Source organism: Notechis scutatus, chromosome 13, assembly GCF_049901735.1.
Source record: "Notechis scutatus isolate UNSWTSFEM ecotype Mainland chromosome 13, rNotScu1.2, whole genome shotgun sequence".
NCBI classification, from domain to species: domain Eukaryota; kingdom Metazoa; phylum Chordata; class Lepidosauria; order Squamata; family Elapidae; genus Notechis; species Notechis scutatus.
In genome coordinates this window covers 2,148,027-2,169,217 of record NC_142021.1, presented here as the reverse complement: position 1 = coordinate 2,169,217, position 21,191 = coordinate 2,148,027, and the positions used below count along the sequence as shown (strand labels likewise).

General features: G+C 44.1%; 3 protein-coding genes across 12 annotated transcripts in view; 2 read left to right on the top strand and 1 right to left on the bottom strand.

Moving 5' to 3' along the window:
* The first annotated feature begins 2,211 nt into the window (after positions 1-2,211).
* On the top strand, positions 2,212-6,728 carry CDK2AP1 (cyclin dependent kinase 2 associated protein 1). Of its 2 annotated transcripts, none has more exons than XM_087942590.1 (4): positions 2,212-2,547; positions 3,572-3,669; positions 5,316-5,442; positions 6,620-6,728. In XM_087942590.1, the coding sequence occupies exons 1-4, from the start codon at positions 2,268-2,270 to the stop codon at positions 6,685-6,687; spliced, it is 573 nt and encodes a 190-aa protein (XP_087798716.1). In that variant the 5' UTR covers positions 2,212-2,267; the 3' UTR covers positions 6,688-6,728. The 2 variants fall into 2 exon arrangements, with proteins under 2 accessions (XP_087798716.1, XP_087798715.1); XM_087942589.1 differs by having other exon boundaries at positions 2,214-2,547; positions 5,313-5,442.
* Positions 6,729-7,796: 1,068 nt separating this feature from the next.
* On the bottom strand, positions 7,797-13,350 carry MTRFR (mitochondrial translation release factor in rescue). Of its 6 annotated transcripts, XM_087942595.1 has the most exons (4): positions 12,852-12,929; positions 10,438-10,577; positions 9,839-10,147; positions 7,797-8,654 (listed from the first exon to the last, which is right to left on the bottom strand). In XM_087942595.1, the coding sequence occupies exons 3-4, from the start codon at positions 10,115-10,117 to the stop codon at positions 8,442-8,444; spliced, it is 492 nt and encodes a 163-aa protein (XP_087798721.1). In that variant the 5' UTR covers positions 10,118-10,147; positions 10,438-10,577; positions 12,852-12,929; the 3' UTR covers positions 7,797-8,441. The 6 variants fall into 6 exon arrangements, with proteins under 6 accessions (XP_087798721.1, XP_087798723.1, XP_087798718.1 ...); XM_087942597.1 differs by lacking the exon at positions 10,438-10,577 and having other exon boundaries at positions 12,852-13,350; XM_087942592.1 differs by lacking the exons at positions 10,438-10,577; positions 12,852-12,929 and adding an exon at positions 12,999-13,122.
* MPHOSPH9 (M-phase phosphoprotein 9) overlaps positions 13,254-21,191 on the top strand; it is a 23,153-nt gene continuing 15,215 nt past the window's right edge. For 2 of the 4 annotated variants that reach the window (XM_087942574.1, XM_087942572.1), the window contains exons 1-9: positions 13,254-13,391; positions 14,699-14,777; positions 15,017-15,149; positions 15,465-15,612; positions 16,114-16,203; positions 18,639-19,156; positions 19,757-19,859; positions 20,656-20,749; positions 20,980-21,083. In XM_087942574.1, the coding sequence (XP_087798700.1) occupies positions 15,046-15,149; positions 15,465-15,612; positions 16,114-16,203; positions 18,639-19,156; positions 19,757-19,859; positions 20,656-20,749; positions 20,980-21,083 (1,161 nt within the window). In that variant the 5' untranslated portion in view covers positions 13,254-13,391; positions 14,699-14,777; positions 15,017-15,045. Of the gene's footprint in view, positions 13,392-13,527; positions 13,573-14,698; positions 14,778-15,016; positions 15,150-15,464; positions 15,613-16,113; positions 16,204-17,316; positions 17,336-18,638; positions 19,157-19,756; positions 19,860-20,655; positions 20,750-20,979; positions 21,084-21,191 lie in introns of those variants that run through there. The other 2 variants (XM_087942573.1, XM_087942575.1) reach the window with 2 other exon arrangements.

Below are 21,191 nucleotides of genomic sequence, written 5' to 3'. Positions count from 1 at the left end.
CCATCAATGAGTCAATCTTATCATCTATATGCTTCTCTCTCTCTCTCTTTCTTTTATCTTTCTGTTTATCTTTTCTATCTCACTTTTCTTCTCTATGTCTCTCTCTTCTGTATATCTATATCTATCTTCTATCTGTTATCTATCATGTATCAATATATCTTTATCATCTCTGTCATCTATAATCTATCAATATATATTCTCTCTCATCTATGCATGCCTGCCTGCCCGCCTATATCTATCTATCTATCTATCTATCTATCTATCTATCTATCTATCTATCTATCTATCTATCTATCTCCCACCCACTATACCAAGACTGGAACAGGTATTGTAGTCTCAACCTCAGAAAGCTGAGTTAAAGTTTCTTGTGATAAAACTCTGTTAAAAACCAGGAGGGGATAACTTTGCAGGGCCGTGTTTGAAGGAAGAGATGTTTAAAAACAGTGCTTGCAAAAACCCTTTTCTAAAATCATTCAGGTCTTCTTCTAAAGTTTGGTTTCTAACTTAGGTTTGGGTAAGTTGGTTAATGGGCAGCACTTTGGTTCATTCCATAGGCTAAACCAATAGGGTTGTTTTTTTTAAACTTATCAGCTTTTAAAATTTGTGACCTTCAACTCCCAAAATTCCCCAGCCAGCATTTTAAAGTTGCCAAGCTGGGAGGGGGATTAATGGATGTTCTGTGCACCCAGCCAGCTGTGATTTATCCAGTAAACTATGGTTAAGCCAATAATGCTTAATGCCTAAACCAGCATCCTCGGTACCTTTTCAGAGGGACAGCTTGCAAAGGCCCCCTGAAAATCAGTGCCTGGGGGCTATGCCCCCCCCCCCGGGTTATGCCCACCTCCCCAAAGGACGTTTCTCTGACTGTTTTATTACAGATATTTGGATTTCAAGGATGCTCGAAATCCCTGCATTCAGCTCCCTTGCGTTTTACGGGTGGGAAATTTCAAAGGCACCGTCAACTCCTGGGGGGAGGGGGAAATAAAATCTGATGAGCCTGAGAAAATTCAGCTAAAAATAAAAATAAAGGCTAGAGCCTGTGGGGACCTTCAAAAGTGTCCAAGCCAGCGGGACTTAGATTTTGAAGTCTGCAGCTGTTCCTTCACATCTGGCCCAGGAATGCCAGAGTTCTACCCCCGCTCCCAAAAGATTCCCTTTTTTCCTGCCTTTTTGGTGTGTGTGTGTAGTTTTGGATGGGCTTCGAAATGGGAGGAAGGCCGCCCGAGCCAGCCATCTGCCACATTGAAAGGATGACTCAGTCTGCCTCCAAAATCCACTTCGCTTCCTTTCCAAGACGTGAGGATTGTCCTTAATGAAAAGAAAAAAGGAAAAAAGGAAAAGGGAAAAAAAAAAAAACATCTAGAAGGATCTTCCTTCAGATGCGTGGGCTGATTCCTGTTTAACCCCAGCTGCCTTCTTGTTCTTATTTTCTTATTCTTATTTATTTTCTTATTCTTTCCTATTCCTATTCATTATTCCTAGTCATTATTCTTATAGATTTAATCTTGAGTTTGATTCACAGTCTGGGACTGGAAAAAAAAACTTAACAATTCTGGTCCTAACCGAAGATCTAAGAGCTATTAAAACAGCCTCTTTCTTAGCAGTTCCAAGTAAGGTGGGGTGTTGTTGTTGTTTGGTGTTTTTTTTTTTTGGCAAAGTTGGGATATTCAGGTCTAATAAGTCCAAATTTTCCATGTATCCAGGCAGCCCTTTGGTTATTATTAGTAGTAATGGTATTGATTTAATCTTCGATTCACAGTCTGAGACTGGTAAAAACTTAACAACCCAAGTCGTAACCAAGGGCCTATTATTCATATCCTTATTCTTTTTATTTGTATTTATTTTTAAAGGCGCGTATTGTTTCTTCCGTAGGGTGTTTTTGAGGGGCTGGAAAGAGGGACATTGAGTATCCGTTCTCTCCATCGTAGCTTCTCTGCCTGCTTTGTGAACAGGGCACACTCTGGCACCCTGGCTCAAGGCCAGCCAGGCAGACAAAGGAGGCTAGAAGCTGAATGCACCCAATGTTTAAGCTGGCATCGCCCATCCTTGTGGCCAGGTGCCAGGCAGGGTCTATGGCACTGATGCCCTTTGTATTCCCCTATTTCCAAACAGCTGAGTTCTGAGCCCATACAGAACTAGGCTAGGATAGTTCTGGGGGCCCTGAAACGGATCCTACCCAGAAGGGGGAAGAGATCGGTTGATCCGCTGCCCCGAATCTCTTTCCAGCTCTCTGCGATGCTTCCCTCCCAGCGTCCGGGCTCAGCTAAATGAGCTCTGGATGTCCTTCGGCGAAGGCTTCCCGTTTCCAAGCCAGCCTGGCATTGTGTATCTTTCCTTCCACCACCCACCCTCACCCTCCAGCTGGGCGAAGCTGGCACGGCTGCAAACGGCGGCCATCTGCATTGCGTTTGAAGGGGGGGACGGTGGCGCAGCCAAGTCCGAGCCCCCCCCCTCCTCTCCTTTTGTTCCTGGGGGCCTGCTGCCGGCAGAGGAGGTTCTGGCTGCCGGAGGTTATGTCCTACTACGTGTTTGAGGGCCAAGGAGCAGGTAAAGGGACCCCAGGTCGTGGTTTGGGGGCGGTTAGAGAAGAGGGTTAGGTGGCACAGCCTCGAGATACGGAGCCAGCCTCTAGGGCGAGATGGGTCTCGTGGAGGGCTCATCCTCCTTAGAGAAGGCAGGCAGGCGAAGTTGGGCTTCGGAGTGGACCCATAATCCCCAACCTTTCCAATGGCGAGGCCCCCAGCCTGCCCCATTTGTCACCAGCGTTGGCTTGCCAAGCCGTGCCAGAAATGGGGAAGGGGTGTCACCAATCGAGAGAGAGAGAGAGACCCGGGTTTTTTTATGGCCAAGATGCTTGGTTTCATGCCCCCCACCCCTTATATTTTTATACCACCACCAAACAGCCACTTCACACGTGTTGTAAATCACCTGTGTTTGGCGTGCTTTGGATTGGAGCCCGCATTATACCAAGTGAACTGCTGCAGAGGCTTTAAGGGAATAAGTCGATGTGTTTGGTGGCTAACTTTAATGTAAATATACTCAACCACCCGCCAAAAGAAAGAAAATTTGATGTCTTTTCTGCAATGCTGGACCCTGATATTCTCCTGCGCCTGAAGGAGTTTCATTGCCCGTTTCCCAGATGTAGATTTGTGTGTTTTTTTTTTCCTTTCCCCCTGAGCCGGGGAGTCTAACATAATTTTGATTATTTTGAAGCCCGATCCTGTTACCCGTTTGCATGAGGGGTTTTAATTTCGGATTTCTGGGGCTGCCCACCTCCGAGCAACGACTCTGAGCTTGCAAAATCCTGCCAGCGTTACAAGAAAATGGCCAGTTTTTTAATATTTCGCAGCTGGGAGAACAAGAAAAAGCCACGCAAAGAGGGAGAAAGTTTTCTTGGCCGAGACGAAAAAGGAAGCATTTGTATTTATTAATTCCCGAGTTAAGGCTGCCATTTCATGTCGCTGTTAAGCAGTAGGTAACGCTGTTAAACCAAGAATGCCTTTTCTCTGATAACCTTTTTTCCCTTCTTTGGGGATCCACTCTTATCCGTTGCATTTGTTTCTCCCCTAAGCGCATTCTCCTTCCAGCAGCATGGCGGGCTCGGGGCAGTACCGACACCTGATTAACGACTACGGACCCCCTTCTCTAGGATACACACAAGGAGGGCAGGTAAAAATGGTGATATTTTTTTTTTAATTTCAACTTTATGGACACGGGGGGTCATCAAGTCACTTGGTCAGTCCTGCTTTCCTTTGCGTCGTGTAGAGGGTTAAAATTGTGATGACGCTACGAGATTCTTGAAAGAAGGGAAAAGCAGGTTTTCTTTTGTCATTAAGGGCTATTCTAATCCTTACAAGGGGGTCGGTTCTGGTAGAGATGTCTCTCTGCCTGCAATGTGTCAGGGCTCCGACAATTCTACCCACATTCAAATCAAAAGTCTCTAGCCGCATCTCTCCGAGGGAAAAAAGAAATGATTTATTAGAAGTGGCCATGTTGGCGTTAGCTGGGTGCAACCGACACTAAAATACATCATTCATTTCCCCCTTGACCCTGGTCTTCCCCGCATCCCCTGGATGTATATTCTCCAATGGGACACATCCATAGCCAAAAGTCATCAGTCGTGCTCTCCAGTAATAATCTTGCGCGCCAACATCTTCGGCTGCCTAGCAATTATCTGAAGCATTTTAGGAATGCACTGCTTTCCCCCCCACTCCCTTTCTGCTGGCAACTAAAAAGACCAAAGAAATATTTCTTTTAGTTGACACAATGAAGTAGAAAGGGTGCTGAGAAGAGCGACCAAGATTATCAGGGGGCTGGAGGCTAAACCGTACGATGAACAGTTGCAGGAATTGTATATGTCCAGTCTAATGAAGAGAAGGACTGGGGGGGAACATGATAGCAGGGTTCCAATATCTCAGGGGCCGCCCCAAAGAAGAAGAGGGGGTCAAGCTATTCTCCAAAGCACCAGAAGGCCAGACAAGAAGCAATGGATGGAAACTAACCAAGGAGAGAAGCAACCTTGAATTAAGGAGAAACTTCCTAACAGTGGGGACAATTAACCAGGGGAACAGCTTGCCACCAGAAGTTGTGGGCGCTTCATCCCTGGAGGTTCGTAAGAAGAGATTGGACAACTATTTCTATGAAATGGGAAAGGGTCTTTTTCTTGAGCAGGGGGTTGGACTAGAAGGCAGAATTAACAGAGTTGGAAGGGACCTCAGAGGTCATCTAGTCCAACCCCCTGCTCAAGCAGGAGACCCTATACCATTTCGGACAAGCGGCTGTCCAATCTCTTCTTTAAAAGCCTCCAGTAGCACTAGATGTTAAATACTATTAGCATGCTACTGATAGTAATGCTACTAGACCCTGTTCTACAGGTCATCTTCAATTTATGAGCCCAACGGAGATTAAAATTTCTGTCGCTAAGCAAGAGAGTTGGTGACTTTACAACCTTTCCTGCCACCGTTGTAAAGTGAGTTACCACTTAGTAATGTGGTGGTTCAGTGAATCTGGCTTGCCCAATGACCTGGGTTGTCAGAATGTCGCAAAAGGGGACACTGCGACGACCGTTATAAATATGAAGCCAAGCACCTGAATTTTGGTCGCCTGACCCTGAGGAAGTTGCAACGGTCGTTAAGTGTGGGAAACGGTCCTTTTTTTTTTTTTTTTCGGGGCCATTGTAACTTTCGGTCACTAAACGAAAAGTTGTTAAGAGGAGGACGGCCTCTATTGTTCTGCTCATTTGTAAACTTCGGATTTTGGGTGTCTTTGTGACTTAATTCCAGGTTTTTCCCCCCTCTTTCCTTTTCTGCCAGCAGGCCACCAGCAGCAACCAAGTCCCTCAGAGTAAATACGCAGAACTCCTGACCATCATCGAAGAATTAGGAAAAGAAATCAGACCCACCTACGCCGGCAGCAAAAGTGCCATGGAAAGGCTAAAACGAGGTAAATTTTAGGTCAGCCTCCTTTTAAATCGCCGGCGTTTCTAGTCCTCAGGATTGTATCCCCAGCATTTGAAGAGCCGGCTTAATAACCCGTCGATTCTGAATTTGCAACGGGTAGTAGTGGCGCTGATGGAAAAGAGGCTTACTATTGGGAGCAGATCGGCGGGAATTAACCACAGGGGAGTTGGTGTCAGCCCCACCTTGTGCGTCTCTCTAACCAACCGAGTCGTTTCGGCCTTGTTTCCTTCATCGCTTGATCTCCGTTGCCATGGTGACAAGCTTCAGGGTTCACCCATCCTGCTAGGCGGGAATCCAGTTTAATCCAAACATGCTTTACCGTGCAAACTACAAAGGAGGCCATTAGGGTCTCGGCTGTCCCGCCCTGACTAAGTGCAAGAGGCAGGCTATTTTCTAGAGCAGCGGTCTCCAACCTGGTGGACTTCAACTCCCAGAATTCCCCAGCCAGCGAAGCTTTAAGCCTGGCAGACTTCAACTCCCAGAATTCCCCAGCCAGCAAAGAATTCTGGGAGTTGAAGACCACCAGGTTTAAAGTTGCCAAAGTTGGAGACCCCTGCTCTAGGAAAACAGCACCGTCTACCGTGTTTTACACAAATAAAGAAATTTATTCCAAAAGTGGAGACTCAAATACAGGTAGGCCGCCGTGGAGCCCAACATTTCTGTCAAGTGAGTTTTGCCCCCCTTTTACAACCTTTCTTGCCTCCGTTGTTAAGGGAAGCACGGCAGTGGCAGTGGTAAGCTGGCCACCCGGTCGTTAAGTCAATCCCATTGACTTTGCTTGTCAGACGGTCGCAAAAGGGAACCCCCCTGGCTGTGGGACGCAGCGACCATCGCAAGCGTGAGTCAGTTGCCAAGCGTCTGAATTTTGATCCGGTGACCATGGGGAGGTCATAAGTGTGAAAAAAATGGTTGTAAGTCACTTATTTTGGCCCCGGCGTAACTTTGAACAGTCACTAAATAAATTGTCATTAAATTGAGGATACCTGCAAAGGCCAAAATGGATTTTGCACATAAAGATTTAAATATGATTTGCTTTGGAATTTTGGCTCTTCATGATGTTATTTCCCTGGTCAGCAGTTAAGTTGCTCGCTCATTTTGTGGGGGACAAAAAAGCATCTTCAAAAAAAAAACAACAACCGTATTTTATTTATTTTTTACAGGTATCATCCACGCCAGAGGACTTGTCCGAGAATGTTTAGCAGAGACGGAAAGAAATGCAAGATCTTAAGATCCCCTTCAATCCCCTTCCTCTGGAAAAATGCAGACCAACCCTTCGAACTGGCAATTTTCTGCACGTCTTCTTCCTCGTTTGGCACAGTTCCCTTTCCAAGAACCGTGGCCGAGAATTTCGGTGTCCCATTGAATTCCTGCTCCCATCCAGACGTTGTTTTTTTTGTATCATCTCACAAGCTTAATTTTGACTCTTACATTTCTGCAAGTTGCCATCCTGGATTGATCCATCCGAAACAAAAAACCCACCCCTTGGAAGAATGGCAATTATTCAAGGGGGTGGGTTTTTTCTTCTTTTTCCACCCAAATTCTGCTCCTAGTCGGGAACAAGCTTCCTTCCCATTTGTCATCTGTACCCAACATCCCTTCTCAACTTTCTGCAATCGCTCTCTGGGCTCACATCCCCTTAGATCAGGGGTGTCCAACCTTGGCAACTTTAAGACTTGTGGACTTCAACTCCCAGAATTCTGGGAGTTGAAGTCCACAAGTCTTAAAGTTGCCAAGGTTGGACACCCCTGCCTTAGATCGTTTTCTAGTCTGTGTTCAGAGCCAGTTGAGGGATCCCTTGCAGCTTTCCAGAGATTCCTCACTGAAATAAAACTGGACAGGTTCCCCTATCAGAAATCCCCCCCTGCGTTACTGACATTTTTCTATACAATGCATCAATAGTTTTGCTTGCCTGGAGGACAGATCCATACCGTTTTGTCGATGAGTTGTGGACATCCACAAAAAAAAAAAAAAATCCTGCACAACGCACCAAGGTAAAAATACTTAGGATTTGCAGGGTAAACCTTTTTTTCGAAAAAAAAAATGCCTTAATTGCTCCAAATTAACTTGTCTCCCAGCCCAACCATTTCAGGGATTGTTTTTAAACTGGTGGAATTATAAAGTTCCCTGCCATCTATTCTTCAACTTGCCATATAATCATCTGGAGTATTATTCTTTTGGCACGCAGACCGTAAACGGTATCTTTTTGAAACGTCCCTTTCTTTGGGTTTTCCACAACCATCCCAAAAAAACGCACAAGTTCCTCCCAAGCAGAAAACAGCCAATTTTCAGCCGTTATTAACCATTTTCCCCGTCCCCGGATTTAAACTGCAACTTTGCCTCTTTGTATGTATTTATTACTTGACGTAATAAAGCTTATTTTCAATAATTCCTGCGGTTGAATACCAGAGAGCCATGGGGGAGTGGGGAGTGAGCTGGACAAGTAATTAAAATTATTACAAGGACAAGAAAAGATTAAGGAAATGAAAGCACACACACATTCAGAAGCGTTGATGGACTCCAGGAAAGGGATCCATCTTTTTCCTGATTTAACAACTTTTTCTTCGTGGCTTTGATGCCGATGGAACGCGTCACCTTGGGACAACTGGGTTTAACAGCGTGGCGACCGAAATGCTACAGCAATTTTTGCACGCTACCAAATGACAGCAAAGAAGCTGTACTTTGTTCTTGTAAAAGTTCTGGCAAATATGCAGAGAAGAAATAAATTACGTGACCCCCTCCCTCCCCCAAAAATGCTGTGATCTAGGCCCTGGGAAACGGGGTTGGTTCCTTACCACCTGCAAGGATCTCTCCTGCCCTCAGTGAAATGGAAAGGGCGGGGGGGATGATGCCATCATGCTAATAATTCAAGCACTGATTGGACTGTATTGTTTTCTGCTGAACTGCAGAGTTTTAAAAAAATGCATTGATTAGAGTAGGTCCCATTTTTAAAAAATAATGTCAGCCGAAACTGTCTTTATGTTCCTATTTGTCCTCCAGGGCATGCATTTCTTTCAAGTGCCGCTTCCTTTCCAGGTTTTTTTTGGCTTGTCGTTTCTTCTCTTCCTTTTTCTTCTGCGACTCCTGTTTCTCCTGGAGCACCACGCTGGACTGGCCCTTGTAGAAGATGTCCACTTTCTCCTGAAGGATCTCCCTGGCTTTTGAGCGGTTGGTCTCGAGGGATCGAGTCTGATGGCACTAGGGAAGAAAAACAAGGATCTAGCGTTAAAGAGAATGCAGGCCGCCTCATCCGGAAACCTTTGCTAGGATAGGTGTTCCTCAAGAAAAGCATGGGGCAGGAGGCATTCAGCGGTCAGAAATGGAGAAAAACGGCATTGAAGAGACTCAATAGGCCGGCAAAAGCTCCCAGAGGGATCCATAAATGCCAGTATGAGGATTAGCACATGGGCCATGTTATACCAACGCTTCTAGTAGGATGAACAGGATGAGATGGTTCACCAGCTGAAATTTGCTTTCATCTAGAAGTGTTTCTTAACCTTGGCAACTTAAAGATGGGCAGACTTCAATTCCCAGATTTCCCTTGTTGGCTGGAGAATTCTGGGAGTTGAAGTCCATCTTCTGAGGTTTACCAACCATGGAGTCTGGGCCCTAGAGAAGCAGCCACCGGGGAATTCTGGGAGTTGATGTTCACCCATCTTCTGAGGTCTACCAACCATAGAGTCTGAGCTCTAGAAAAGGCAGACCCTGGGGAATTCTGGGAGTTGATGTTCACCCATCTTCTGAGGTCTACCAACCATAGAGTCTGGGCTCTAGAAAAGGCAGGCCCTGGGGAATTCTGGGAGTTGAAGACCATCCATCTTCTGAGGTCTACCAACCATAGAGTCTGGGCCCTAGAGAAGGCAGCCACTGGGAATTCTGGGAGTTGATGTTCACCCATCTTCTGAGGTCTACCAACCATAGAGTCTGAGCTCTAGAAAAGGCAGGCCCTGGGGAATTCTGGGAGTTGAAGACCATCCATCTTCTGAGGTCTACCAACCATGGTGTCTGGGCCCTAGAGAAGGCAGCCACTGGGGAATTCTGGGAGTTGATGTTCACCCATCTTCAAGCTGCCAAGGCGAAGAAAAAACACTGCATGCACAACTAAGTTTCAATACGACCACACGACTTGCAGATTGAGCTAAAGCTTTTCCTGGTCAAATACAGATCTAAATTTACTCCACTCCCCATCACAGATGAGCTTACAACAGGAAAGGTTCTCTAATCACCTGGGTCAGGCTTTGACAAGCCATAAGCGATTGGGAAACCCCCTATTTCAGACCCTTGAGTAACTTCCAGATCACGCACGGCAAGGTACAGAGCGAAATCTGGATCAAATAAGGGAAACCTGCCAGGGAATTAAGTAGAACCGTCGGTGCCTTCACCTTGACGACAATCCCCGAAGGGAGATGCTTGAGAACCACACAGTTGTTGGTTTTGTTTGTGGCCTGGCCTCCAGGCCCAAAACCCCGGACAAACTGTTCTTCCAAGTCGGCTTCGTTGAGAGGAAGCAGCTCGCTGCAGCTCTTCTTCCCTACTCCAAGGATGTACGGTCCAAGGCACTGGCGCATTAAGAGATGTTTGTCTCCAAGCTTCGATGTCCAAGGGAAAGTTCTCCGGTGGATCAAAGAGGCAGTGAAGCGTAATAAATTCGAGGGAGGCATCTAAAACGAACTGGCGGGGACTTTTCTAAGCTGCAAGAGAGAAACAGGAAGACTCAGCTAGGGGGAAAAAAGTAAAATAAAATCCAGAAGAAACTCGGTTGAGTTAACAAACCACAGCCTACAGCAGGTTTAAGAGTTTGGTAGAAGGAACGAGCCAAATTTGCCTTGGCCTTGCGACACTTCATGCCACACCGAATGTCTGGTTAACTGCAGAACTGGCACTGTAGAAAAAGTGCATTTGCAGCTATTTAAAAAGATTATGTCTGATGTATTTAACCCACGCCTACTTTTGAGAAAATAAACCATGTCCTACATCGTACCTGGTGTGCCTCTTAATGGCGGCCAAAATGCACTTTGGTCTCCCTTGCGCAGCTCCGTTTGGCTGCGATCCAGCAAGTCTGGTACTTTGCCTTCCATCTGTCCCTTTTCTATTTTTGCATATGCTCCGCTCCAGCCTTCTCTGTTAAATAATACACCAGGTGTGCAGCTCAGCAGGAAGGGACAAACTCACACTGCAGGGAAGGGAGGAGGGCGAGCAAGCTCTGCTTCCTTTGTGCGGCTTTTTTTTTTTCTCCTCTTACTATTCTTAGAGCAAATTAATGGCTCTAAGCTGATCAACTGACAGAGGCTGCCAAGACCCAGTGGCTCCAAGGGAGAAAAAAAAAATCTATTTTTTTAAAACTCAGGACCAGAAAAACTTTTGAGTCAGCACACACCAAAATAAGCCACCCTAAGTAATGTGGGCGTAATGTGGGCTCTTGAAACAAAATTTGATCCAAAACGAAGTTTTCGTATCTTCCAGCTTTGTTTGAAAGCCACGACTTAAAACTTGATTGAAACTCTTTTTTTAAAAAAGCCGTTTGGCTATGTAGGTGAAGTACCAGCCATCGAAAATAGGTTGCTCCCTGAGAAATGCTACATGGTCAAAACATTTCCAATTCAGCGTTCGATCCCACGCTGGTACCGAATCGCACATTTTGCCAGCTATCGGTGTCTGCCATTGCAGTGGCATAATTTTTTTGAGAAGATTCGTGGATGTGGAGGTGGTGGTGGAAATGGACCAAAAATTACTGACTTGACAGATAGATAGATAGATAGATAGATAGATAGATAGATAGATAGATAGATAGATAGATAGATAGATAGATAGATAGATAGATAGATAGATAGATAGATAGATAGATAGATAGATAGATAGATAGATAGATAGATAGATAGATAGATAGATTGATAGATAGACAGATGATAGGATAGATAGGATAGATAGGATAGATAGATAGGATAGATGGATAGGATAGATGGATAGGATAGATAGGATAGGATAGATAGGATAGATAGGATAGATAGGATAGATAACAGGTAGAATAGAGAGAGAGAGAGAAAGAATAGAGAGAAAGAATAGAGAGATAGAATAGAGAGATAGAATAGGCAGAGAGAAAGAGAGAGATAGAATAGATAGATAGATCAAGGGTCTTCCAACTTGGCAACTTTTAAGACTTGTGGACTTCCAACTCCCATGCTGGCTGGAGAATTCTGGGAGTGGAAGCCCACAAGCCTTAAAAGTTGCCAAGTTTGTAGACCTCTGTGAGAAAGAGATGAAAAAGCAGCCCAAGTTTTCAAGCCAACTTTTTCACTTATCATCTCCCACTCTCTGCAGTGAAGTCACAATGCGATGCTTGCCACTTCAAGTTGCCAAGGGAATAAATGGGATGAAGGAAGGGGAGGGGGACATGTTGCCTCCCTGCAAAACCAGCTCAGGCCACTGCATTGCAACCAACTGCCAAAGGAAATGCAGCCTGGACACCCTCCATCATGGTAAGAAGCAAATGCCGCTTCTCTTTTTTTTTGACCCGGGTTTCCCCAAAGCGGAGATCCAGACATAGGAATAAGCAAGGGTGTACCCCAGGGTGTCCAACCTTGGCAACTTTAAGACTTGTGGACTTCAACTCCCAGAATTCCTCAGCCAGCTTTGCTGGCTGAGGAATTCTGGGAGTTGAAGTCCACAAGTCTTAAAGTTGCCAAGGTTGGACACCCCTGGTGTACCCCATAAAATACTTTTTTAAAAAAATACTTGTGGACAAATCAGGACTCGATCTTCATTCAAACAGGATAGAAAGGTGACGGGATTGGCCCGAAACAAACTACAGGCAGCCCTCAAGGTTACGACCACAATTTGAGGCCCAAAATTTACGTTGCTGAGTGAGAAAGGTGTGTTAAAGTGACTTTTCGCTCCACGCTATGACCTCAACTTTGCCACATTTTAATCCACTGCCCTTGTTAAGTTAGGAACAACACGGTCGTTAAACGGATCTGGCTTCCCCATCGACTTTGCTTGCTGGACGGTTGTAAAAGGGGATCATGTGGGAAACCCACCCACCCACCCAGTGACGTTGCAACCGTCGTAAGTACAAAGCAGTGGCCGAGGGGGGGGAAATGTGTCTGTATTTTGATCACATGACCGTGGGGATGCTGCAAAGATTGTTATTAGGGGAGAAAAGGGGGTTCAAATCCTTATTCTGTCCCCCCCCCTCCACCCTCGTGAAGCTCTCCGGCTGTTTTGGCTCTCATTGGGTCCGCCTGTCCTACCTCGCAGGGCTGTTGTGCGATTGGGATGGCGAGAAAAGGCCGAAGGTGGGAAATGGACACGAGCAGCTGCTGGATAGGAGGGAAGGCAGCACCGGAGAGGGAGGAGCTTTTTCTCGAGACGGCCACTGCGGTGGCTTCCCAAACTTACCTTCGGGGTAACTCAACTACGACTAGGCCTCAACACCGACGCTGCTGCGCATGCTCCCCATCCTCACACGCGCCCCCTCCAATGGCTGAGGCCCGAAGGAGCCAATCCCAGAGAGGCTCCCCTCTCGCCCCCCGTCCCGTCCCTCACTCGTTGACCAAAGCGAGATCAGCCAATAGCGTCCTATATTTTGCGCCCTCCTTCCGATCCCGCCAGCCAATCTCGTCGCGCGGCGGCTGGGGAAGCAGCCAATCGGCGCAGCCGCCTCGCGAGCCTTTGGCGTCTCGTCTTGAAACCGCTTCTTCGAATCTCAACCGCCAACGGCGGAGGGGAGGAGACAGTTGGGTGGTTCGGCCTTCTTCCCCGGCTCGGCCTTCGCCTGGCGGGAGCGGCGCGGAAGGCCACCGGGGCCGCCGGGGAAGGTAAGCGAGGTGGTGGCGGAGGTGGAATCGCCCTTGCGAGGACCGGACCACTGCCTCTGACGGGAGGGCGGGGCGACCTCATTTCCTTTCCCCCGGCACGCCCCACTATTTCGATTGACAGGTCTGTCATCCAATCCCTAGCTTCTCTGGATGTTTATACTCTGGCCTTGTCCAATAAGAGTGAGGGGGTGGGGCTCTTTAAAAGGTCGGGCTCGAAGCCAGTAAATAAGGGCAGAATGCCAGACCGGCCTATCTTGCAGGGTTCTTGAGAAGGTCTAAAGAGTTGCTGGGAGTCATTCTGGGTGAGAATTTAATATTGTTATTATGGTTCTTATTTTATTTATTTATTTATTTGATTTGCCAATTGTTTACAAGATAATAAGTATAAGTGTATACATAGTTGTGAATACATGAAATGGGTACATATAAGAAAAATAAAAGAATAAGAGAAACAATAGGACTGACAGTTGTTTACGTTGGATTTGGTATTTTTAATCCACCTATCAAATATTTCTCCAGCTTTTGGGATAGATGTGTTATTTGTTATTATTGATTTTGTGCATGTTCTTTTAATTTGAAAGGATACTGTAAAAGACAGCAGAAAAGCAGGAGCTGGATGGACAAATCTAAATATTACAAATAAATAGGATAGATAAATAAATATACCTTTATTTGGTCTTTCACTAGAAACATTGATAAAGAAGAAAAACGAGAAAGCGGTGGATCAACTTGGATAAAAAAATTGTTTTGCACACAGTTGCAATTTAGTGAACTAAGCAACTTCCTCGCTGTTCCATCAAAAGAGAATAAATAACATCTCCTGTTTGGTGTATTTAGGTTACATGTTGCTAATTCTATGTTTGAGAATTAAAAAGCTGATTTAAAAAAGTTGGCTGTAACAGGGGAAACACCTAAATGATAAATATACAAAACCAATCATACCCTACAAAGAATTTTTAAGTGTTGTACCTTTTGATTCTTGGCTCTCGACGAATGTATCTTTTATGTACCCTGAGAGCATTTGCACCAAGACAAATTCCTTGTGTGTCCAATCACACTTGTCTATTCTACCCTACAAAGAGTGGAAGAAAAAATATAATATATAAAGCTGAATATGTTCCTTCCCAGCATCCGTTTATATTTCAGACTAACTTGGCAAGTGTTTATCTCTTAAGTACAATTGTCCCTGACCCTGAGTATGCACACTTCTAAAATTCTTGATTTGAAAAAGGAGAGAAATTTAGAATATATAATCTCTTTTGGAAGGTGAAATTTTTAGAATGCTGCATGAATAAATTAAGATCTACAAATAATTCATGCACACAGAACTGTGGTCAGGAAGAAATAGGTCAGGCAGGAAATATAATTTCTTTCTTTTTCTTCATAAAGGGATGCTTCACAGCTGTGTTTTCTTTGTTCATATTGCAGAGTTTATTTTGGATTTAGCCACCTGGATGAAACAGCAGTAGTAAAAGAGCATTTGGCTGGAATGTTGTGGATATATAAGGCAAGTAGAGTGGTTTTCTGGTACCCAAGAAACTACACTGAGTATATGTGTTAATAAAGAAATAAATGCTTGTAAGTATTGGCTGAACCCTATGATGCAGTGGTTAGATCAGACCAAGCAATGAATCTGTTTTTACACATTTTAAACACATTTTAAAACAACGGTAGCAGTTATATTTTGTTTGCTTTCCTTGCTAAATTATTTTATCAAAGCCAGTTAATATATGTATATTTTTTAAGGATAATCACAATCTTTGCAAGCATGAGATATGGAAAACTTGGGATTGGTGAAACCAGAACAAGGAGCACCATCAGCATACCCTGATGCTAAGAACGCTCACAACTTGGTTGAGTATAACATAAGTGACAACAGGTTAGTGGGAAATTTAACCAGTATCATGCTTCTTAAACTTCCATCATGTTTTCAGAATCCAATTTTTCAAATTGAAAAGCAAATTTCAATTTTTAGCACAATCTGGCCTACTAAGCTTGTCCAAAATCCTGCTTATGACTGACAAGTCATTTATTTTAACCAAGTTAACGAAGTCCACTCAAAGACCTGGGGGAAAAAAAAAACCCTGCAGATTTTCCATGGCTCCATATTGTCTTCAGAGCAAGAATGGGATGTTCAACAAAGCCCAGCCGAGTTTCAGTAAATAAATAATTCACGTTTTTATTGGTTCCACAGAAGCAGTCCTTTATTCCAGCCAGATGTCATCTCCAATTTCTCGGGCAAAGTTGGTCCTTCTGCAGTAACGGAAGAGGTTCGTTTGCTGGCTTCATCTATGCAAGATGCTCAAAGCAACAGAGACCCCAGAATATTGAAGAAGTGTGAGGTATGCAACACAACAGTCTTTCCACCTGTGTTTCTCAGTTATTTTGAACAGCAGCCTAACTTCACCTTCCTAGTTTAATTTATTCATTAAATTTACATGTCATCAATCTCACCATTAAAAGCGATCTTGGGCAACTTACACCATGATATAAAAAATAAATATAAAAACAGTTAACAAATTAATATGTGTTGTTTCCAAGTATTGAGGCTTGAAATCTTAAATGCCTTGCTAGGACTTTAGAATTCTCTAGATTCAGATTTTCAGGGGTTTTTGTTTGTTTGTTTGTTTTATTTTCTTTCTGTCTTCGGACTCTTTTCGCTTCTGTTCAGATCTCAGACCGAATACAGGTATCAGATAACAGGTTCGAGACAAAAAGAGGATAACCCTCAGTTGTATCAGAGACCAGACAATTGCCAAGCTAGATCTGGGCAAATGGAATTTTTAATCCATCAGGGAAGAAAATGTTTTGTTTCCTTTGCTGAATCTTATATTTTCCCATAGACCAGGTGGCTACATTTATTCAGCCTGGTGGAGAGGCAATGCCAAGAGCAGATAGTCGCACAGCAAAAAGTATTTTGTCATCAAATCCACGTAAGTTGTTTCATTTCATTTATTTTATGCCTTTATACCGAAGTTCTGGCACTGGAGAATGTGAGCTGGGAATTGCTAGGAAATTGGGGATAAGTGATAAGGATGGGGAATGGTGTTTTACTGTAACTTTATCAAACGCCTAAAATAGCACCTTAGTTGTACAGTATCCCTTTGTTTACATTTCTCCTTGGAGCCTTAAGAAGTCAAATCCATCTGGTTTGAGTGAGCTTGTGTATGTGCGCACACTTCCTGTCAACCCAGGCTGTCTTTTCACACTTGTGTTGAAATGGGTTTTGTCGATAAAAATATTCCCTCCAATAGCTTTGTTAGTCTCTTCAGACAAACTTGTTAAGTGATTTTTCAGAGAACGTTCGCTTCCTTTTTTTAGCAAGAAGTGTTTTTAGAGTTTCTAAATTTGTAGTACAGGGATTCTCAACCACGGCAACTTTCAGCTATGTGGACTTCAACTCCCAGAATTCCCCAGCCAGTAAAGTTTGCAGGGTTGAGAATTATTGTTATAAAGTGTGCTGTTTCCCCCACTTTCTGATTCGCCATTTTTATCCTTGGCTCTTCAGAATTAAATTTCATCTTGATTATTATCAGAATTTTCAAGCATTGAGGGTGGCCAGACTTAGAAAAGTTAGGTAGGTTTTCCTGGACAATGACTTTTGCTAAATGGCTTTAGGAGAAGTACATAAATAGTAACACACCTTCACCTTCATGCTCTAATAATGATGGGACTGGCTGCTATTTTAATCAGGACTTGGAAAGGTTTTTGGTCCCCTGTTGCCAAATACCATGGAAAAATGAAGACTTATTTTGAATTTTCACGTGTAGATACAAAGCTGTTTTGTATCGAAGTTTGTGTTTGAATTTTCTCTGCTGGCAATAATATATCAGTTTTCCTCCTTGACACCAATAGTTCCCCTTTTCTCAGAAATTCCAGTTCTCACCTCCTGTTAAATTCAGTCCTACAGCTGAAAATATATATTTTGATACATTTGGTCTACGTGTATTTGGTGCGTTTTAATATTTACACCATTTTTGGTAACTGTTTCTCCCTTACCTTTCCTGATGGCCCTCTCCACTAATAGTAACCAACTGTTCCTGAAATTGAAACAAATATACAGAGGTATTGTTGTTTTACCGTTCTCTTTTTCCCTTCGTACATTGGTCTTTTTGCTTTATTTTTTTTATTTCCGGGCGACTTTTTGCCACTCATACTTGCAGAATACTCACCTGTTCATCCATGTCTGAGGTTGCGTGTTGCATTGGAGAAATGAGACTACTTACCAAATAATATTTCCTGCCGTTTGATGTTCGGAAAATTGTCTGGAAGGAATGCCAGTGCACAAACATTGCCTGTTCCAAACTTGAGCATTGACTAACGTGTTTTTGGCTTAATTCTCAAACTCTGTCCGTGTTCGATTCATTGTGGTGCTTTTATGTCTTGAGTTTGTCATGAAATAACAGTGTTAGTTGTGGTTTAATAGGGGAAAGTTTCTAACTTGTGATTCTTCGTTGAGAGGAGCAAGCCAGTCCAACACTCAATTTTTCTTCTTTCATTTAGATTCATAATTCTTTTCCTTTTATATTTCCAAATTGGTGGGAGGTCTGATTTCTGATTCTGTCTCAGCCAAGCCCAATGAATGAATTGAATTCTTTATTGTCATTGTACATATATACACAGTAATACATACAACGAAATTCACATAACACCCAGAGACTAGACTCAACATGCACACACACATATGACAATTCCCAAACACCTCCCCACCCGCCAAAATTCCCCGCCTCCTAAAAACACACAAGCATCCACACAACAGACCAAGTAATACTGTCCAACAGCTCACTGACGGTGGTCCTTAAGTTACTTGTTAAGTGCAATTATAGCTCTGGGATAAAAAAAACTGTTCAGAAAACGTGCGGTCTGAGTATTAATTGTTGTGTATCTTCTGCGAGAAGGCAGCAATTCACAAAAATTGTGAGCAGGATGGGAAGAGCCACTGAGAATGTTGTGCGACTTCCTCAAACAGTGAGATGCGAAGATGTCATCCAGGGCTGGTAGCTGGAGCCCAAGGATTTTCTGGGCAGTTTGAATGATTCTCTGTAGAGGCCTTTTTTGTCTGCTCCAGAGCTGCTCCCATACCATGCAAGAATGCCGTATGTCGGGACACTCTCAATGCATCCATGCATGTGTTGCAAAAAGAGAGATTAAAAACAAATTTCTAAGTATTCCATTTGTCTACCATAACATATTTTGGCATGTTGTGTGTGTGTGTGTGTGTATATATATATGTGTGTGTGTGTGTGTGTGTGTGAAAATGTCCTATGGACGTGACTAAAACGTGGCTCTCCTCGTGCAGTCAATGAAATGATGCTGATTTTTAATTAAAGGTTTGCTTCCCCCCCACCCTCTCTCTCTTTCTTTCCAGCATATACAAAATGAAATCAGGCGCTTGGGGAAACTGCAGACCCAGAACCCGTGCTCGTGTGCCAAACAGGCCTCTTCCGTCAGGCTTTCAGACGGCTGCCCATTGCTAGGAAGTCCGATGGGGTTGAAGGCTGACGCTTTTGAAGAAAATGAGCTCTTTACCAGTCAGTTCCATCCCGGCCATGCTGACCACCGGGCAGAAGCTTCGACCATGCACCAGGAAGGCCTTACAAACAGTGTTTCAATAAGCAGCGGGTATGGTACGTTGTCTACTGTGGATCTGAGCCCCAGCAAATGCGATGACCTTCCGTCATGCATGGAAAACTCAGAGACCATGACCAAACGGCCGAATCAAGCAGCACCAGCACCGGAGGATGTAGTTGTGGCCAGCATTCAGGACGAAAGAGAATGTTCACAAACCACAATAGGGCATCTTCCACCTCTGAAGGAGAACGATGGCCATGTTCCCACATGGTTTGAGCATCAGATTCACGAAGGTCAACCCGAGGAACCAAATGGGTAAGCGAGCGATACTATTCAATTGGTTAGCTTCCTCTTTAAAGTTAGAGGATGAGTTACCAGCTTTAAAACTTGGCTCTTTATACTAATGTAGTGTTTAGCACTACACAGCCTTAGCCACCGATGGGTGGGCTTCAACTCCCAGAATTCCCCAGCCAGTAACCTTCAAGAGGGGAGGGACTTCAACTCCCAGAATCCCTCAGCCTGCATGCTTTAAAATGGTTGACTTCAGTGCCCAGATTTCCTCAGCTAACATGCTTTAAGAGGGGAGGGACTTCAACTCCCAGAATTCCTCAGCCTGCGTGCTTTAAAATGGCTGGACTTCAATGCCCAGATTTCCCCAGCTAGCATACTTTAAGATGGGTGGACTTCAACTCCCAGAGTTCTGCAGACTGCCATGCTGGCTGGGGAATCCTGGGAGTTGAAGTCCACCCATCCTAAAGTTGCCAAGCTTGAAACAGTGCTCTAAGAAATCCATTGCAGTTTGCAAAAGGTGGCAGGAGCTCGTGTTTATACTGTCGCCATCCAGAAAAAAATATAAATTGCAGCGCTCAAGTAATTATTTTTAATTCACCATGTTTCGGTGTTCTTTTTCGACAGCAAGCCTTTAACCTCATGGGCTCAAAAGATGAAACAAAACCACCTGAAAAAAATAAATGTGGAAGAAAAGATGGAGCTGGGAAAAGAGCAAACCACTGACAGTGTAAGAGAGTTGCTGAAATCCAAATGAAACGGGACGGCAGCAGTGAATGAACACTCACAACAACTTTAAGTCGTGTGGATTTTGACTCCCAGAATTTCCCAGCCAGCATGTTGGTGCTCTAGGATTGCAATGCCCAGTTAGTCATTAAAGATCTAAAGAGGTTAATCTAGCTATGGTCCAAGATTATGCCCTAAGCCACAGGCCTCCAAGCTTTGAGACTTGTGGACTTCAACTCCCAGAATTCCCCACCAGCATGGCTGGCTGAGGATTTCTGGTGTGTCGAAGTGCTCAAACCTTAAAGCCGCCAAAGTTGGAGACCCCTGTTCTAAGCAGTATTTTCAACCCTCCCTTTCCTTTTTAATTAGGAATTTCTCCTTTGTTTGATGTTTTTACATGGCGTGGGGGTTTGCCTTGAGGCCTGTAATAATCCCTCTTAAGATTTGCAGGCTTAAAAACCAATTTCTCCATTCATTTGGGTCAATCCTGGCCAAATTGTCAACTCTTAGCTTAATTGGGAATGACAGATGACCTCAGCCTACAGCCTTAATATGCAATTATCTGGAAGTGGGGATTTTTTATTTATGTATTAGATAGATTTGTCCATCTAGTTTAGAAGCGATAGTGGGTGGTTATAAGCACTATTGAATTTGATGGGATTATTCCTGTGACGGAATATTATTTTCTCAGATTGCTGGGGCAAATTACTCTCCTGTGCAGTCAGTGAGGGAGGTCCCGTTATTAGTTTTTTGACCCAATAAATCCCTGTTTTTCTCTTCCCCCTCCTGTGGAATTACAGACCAATACCATCACCGCTGCCACGCCATCAACCACTCCGTTTTACCTCAATCAGCAAAATGGAAGCCAAAATTCTTTAGTATCTCTTTCTTCAGGTACGGTGGCTTCTAAATTTGTTCCTCTATACCTCTTGTAAGTGTGGTGGCTTCGTAACAAAAAGGGATTATTTTACATGCCAAGCCCCTGCGGGGTGTTATAGTGTTTCAGCCTCACGCCCTCCATAAAGCACCAAACTTTACCTCAATCTATGTTTCTCTTTTTAAAATGATGCCCTGGCTCTTTGCTACTCTTACATCAGTTTCAGGATGCCTGTTTTATCCCGCAGGGATGACCTATTGGAAATTAGACGAGAAAGAAATGTATCAAGCGTTGCCTAAGAATTTAGGAAATGAATTTTCTACCTTCTCTACAAAGGACTGCTCAGAACAGGTATTGCTAACTTCTGGTTTTTGTTTTGTTTTGCTGAATTTTCAGGCTCCTCCCCTCCCATTGGTGGTGCTGCTTGCTCATTATTTAACACGCGAAGGGTGACAACAT

Coding starts and splice junctions, on each gene's coding strand:
- CDK2AP1 (XM_087942589.1), top strand. CDS start 2,268: ATGAGCTCTGGATGTCCTTCGGCGAAGGCTTCCCGTTTCCAAGCCAGC. Junction 3,670..5,312: donor GATACACACAAGGAGGGCAG/GTAAAAATGGTG, acceptor CTTTTCTGCCAG/CAGGCCACCAGCAGCAACCA. Junction 5,443..6,619: donor CATGGAAAGGCTAAAACGAG/GTAAATTTTAGG, acceptor TATTTTTTACAG/GTATCATCCACGCCAGAGGA.
- MTRFR (XM_087942597.1), bottom strand. CDS start 10,117: ATGCCTCCCTCGAATTTATTACGCTTCACTGCCTCTTTGATCCACCGG. Junction 8,655..9,838: donor CTTCGGGGATTGTCGTCAAG/GTGAAGGCACCG, acceptor TTTCTTCCCTAG/TGCCATCAGACTCGATCCCT.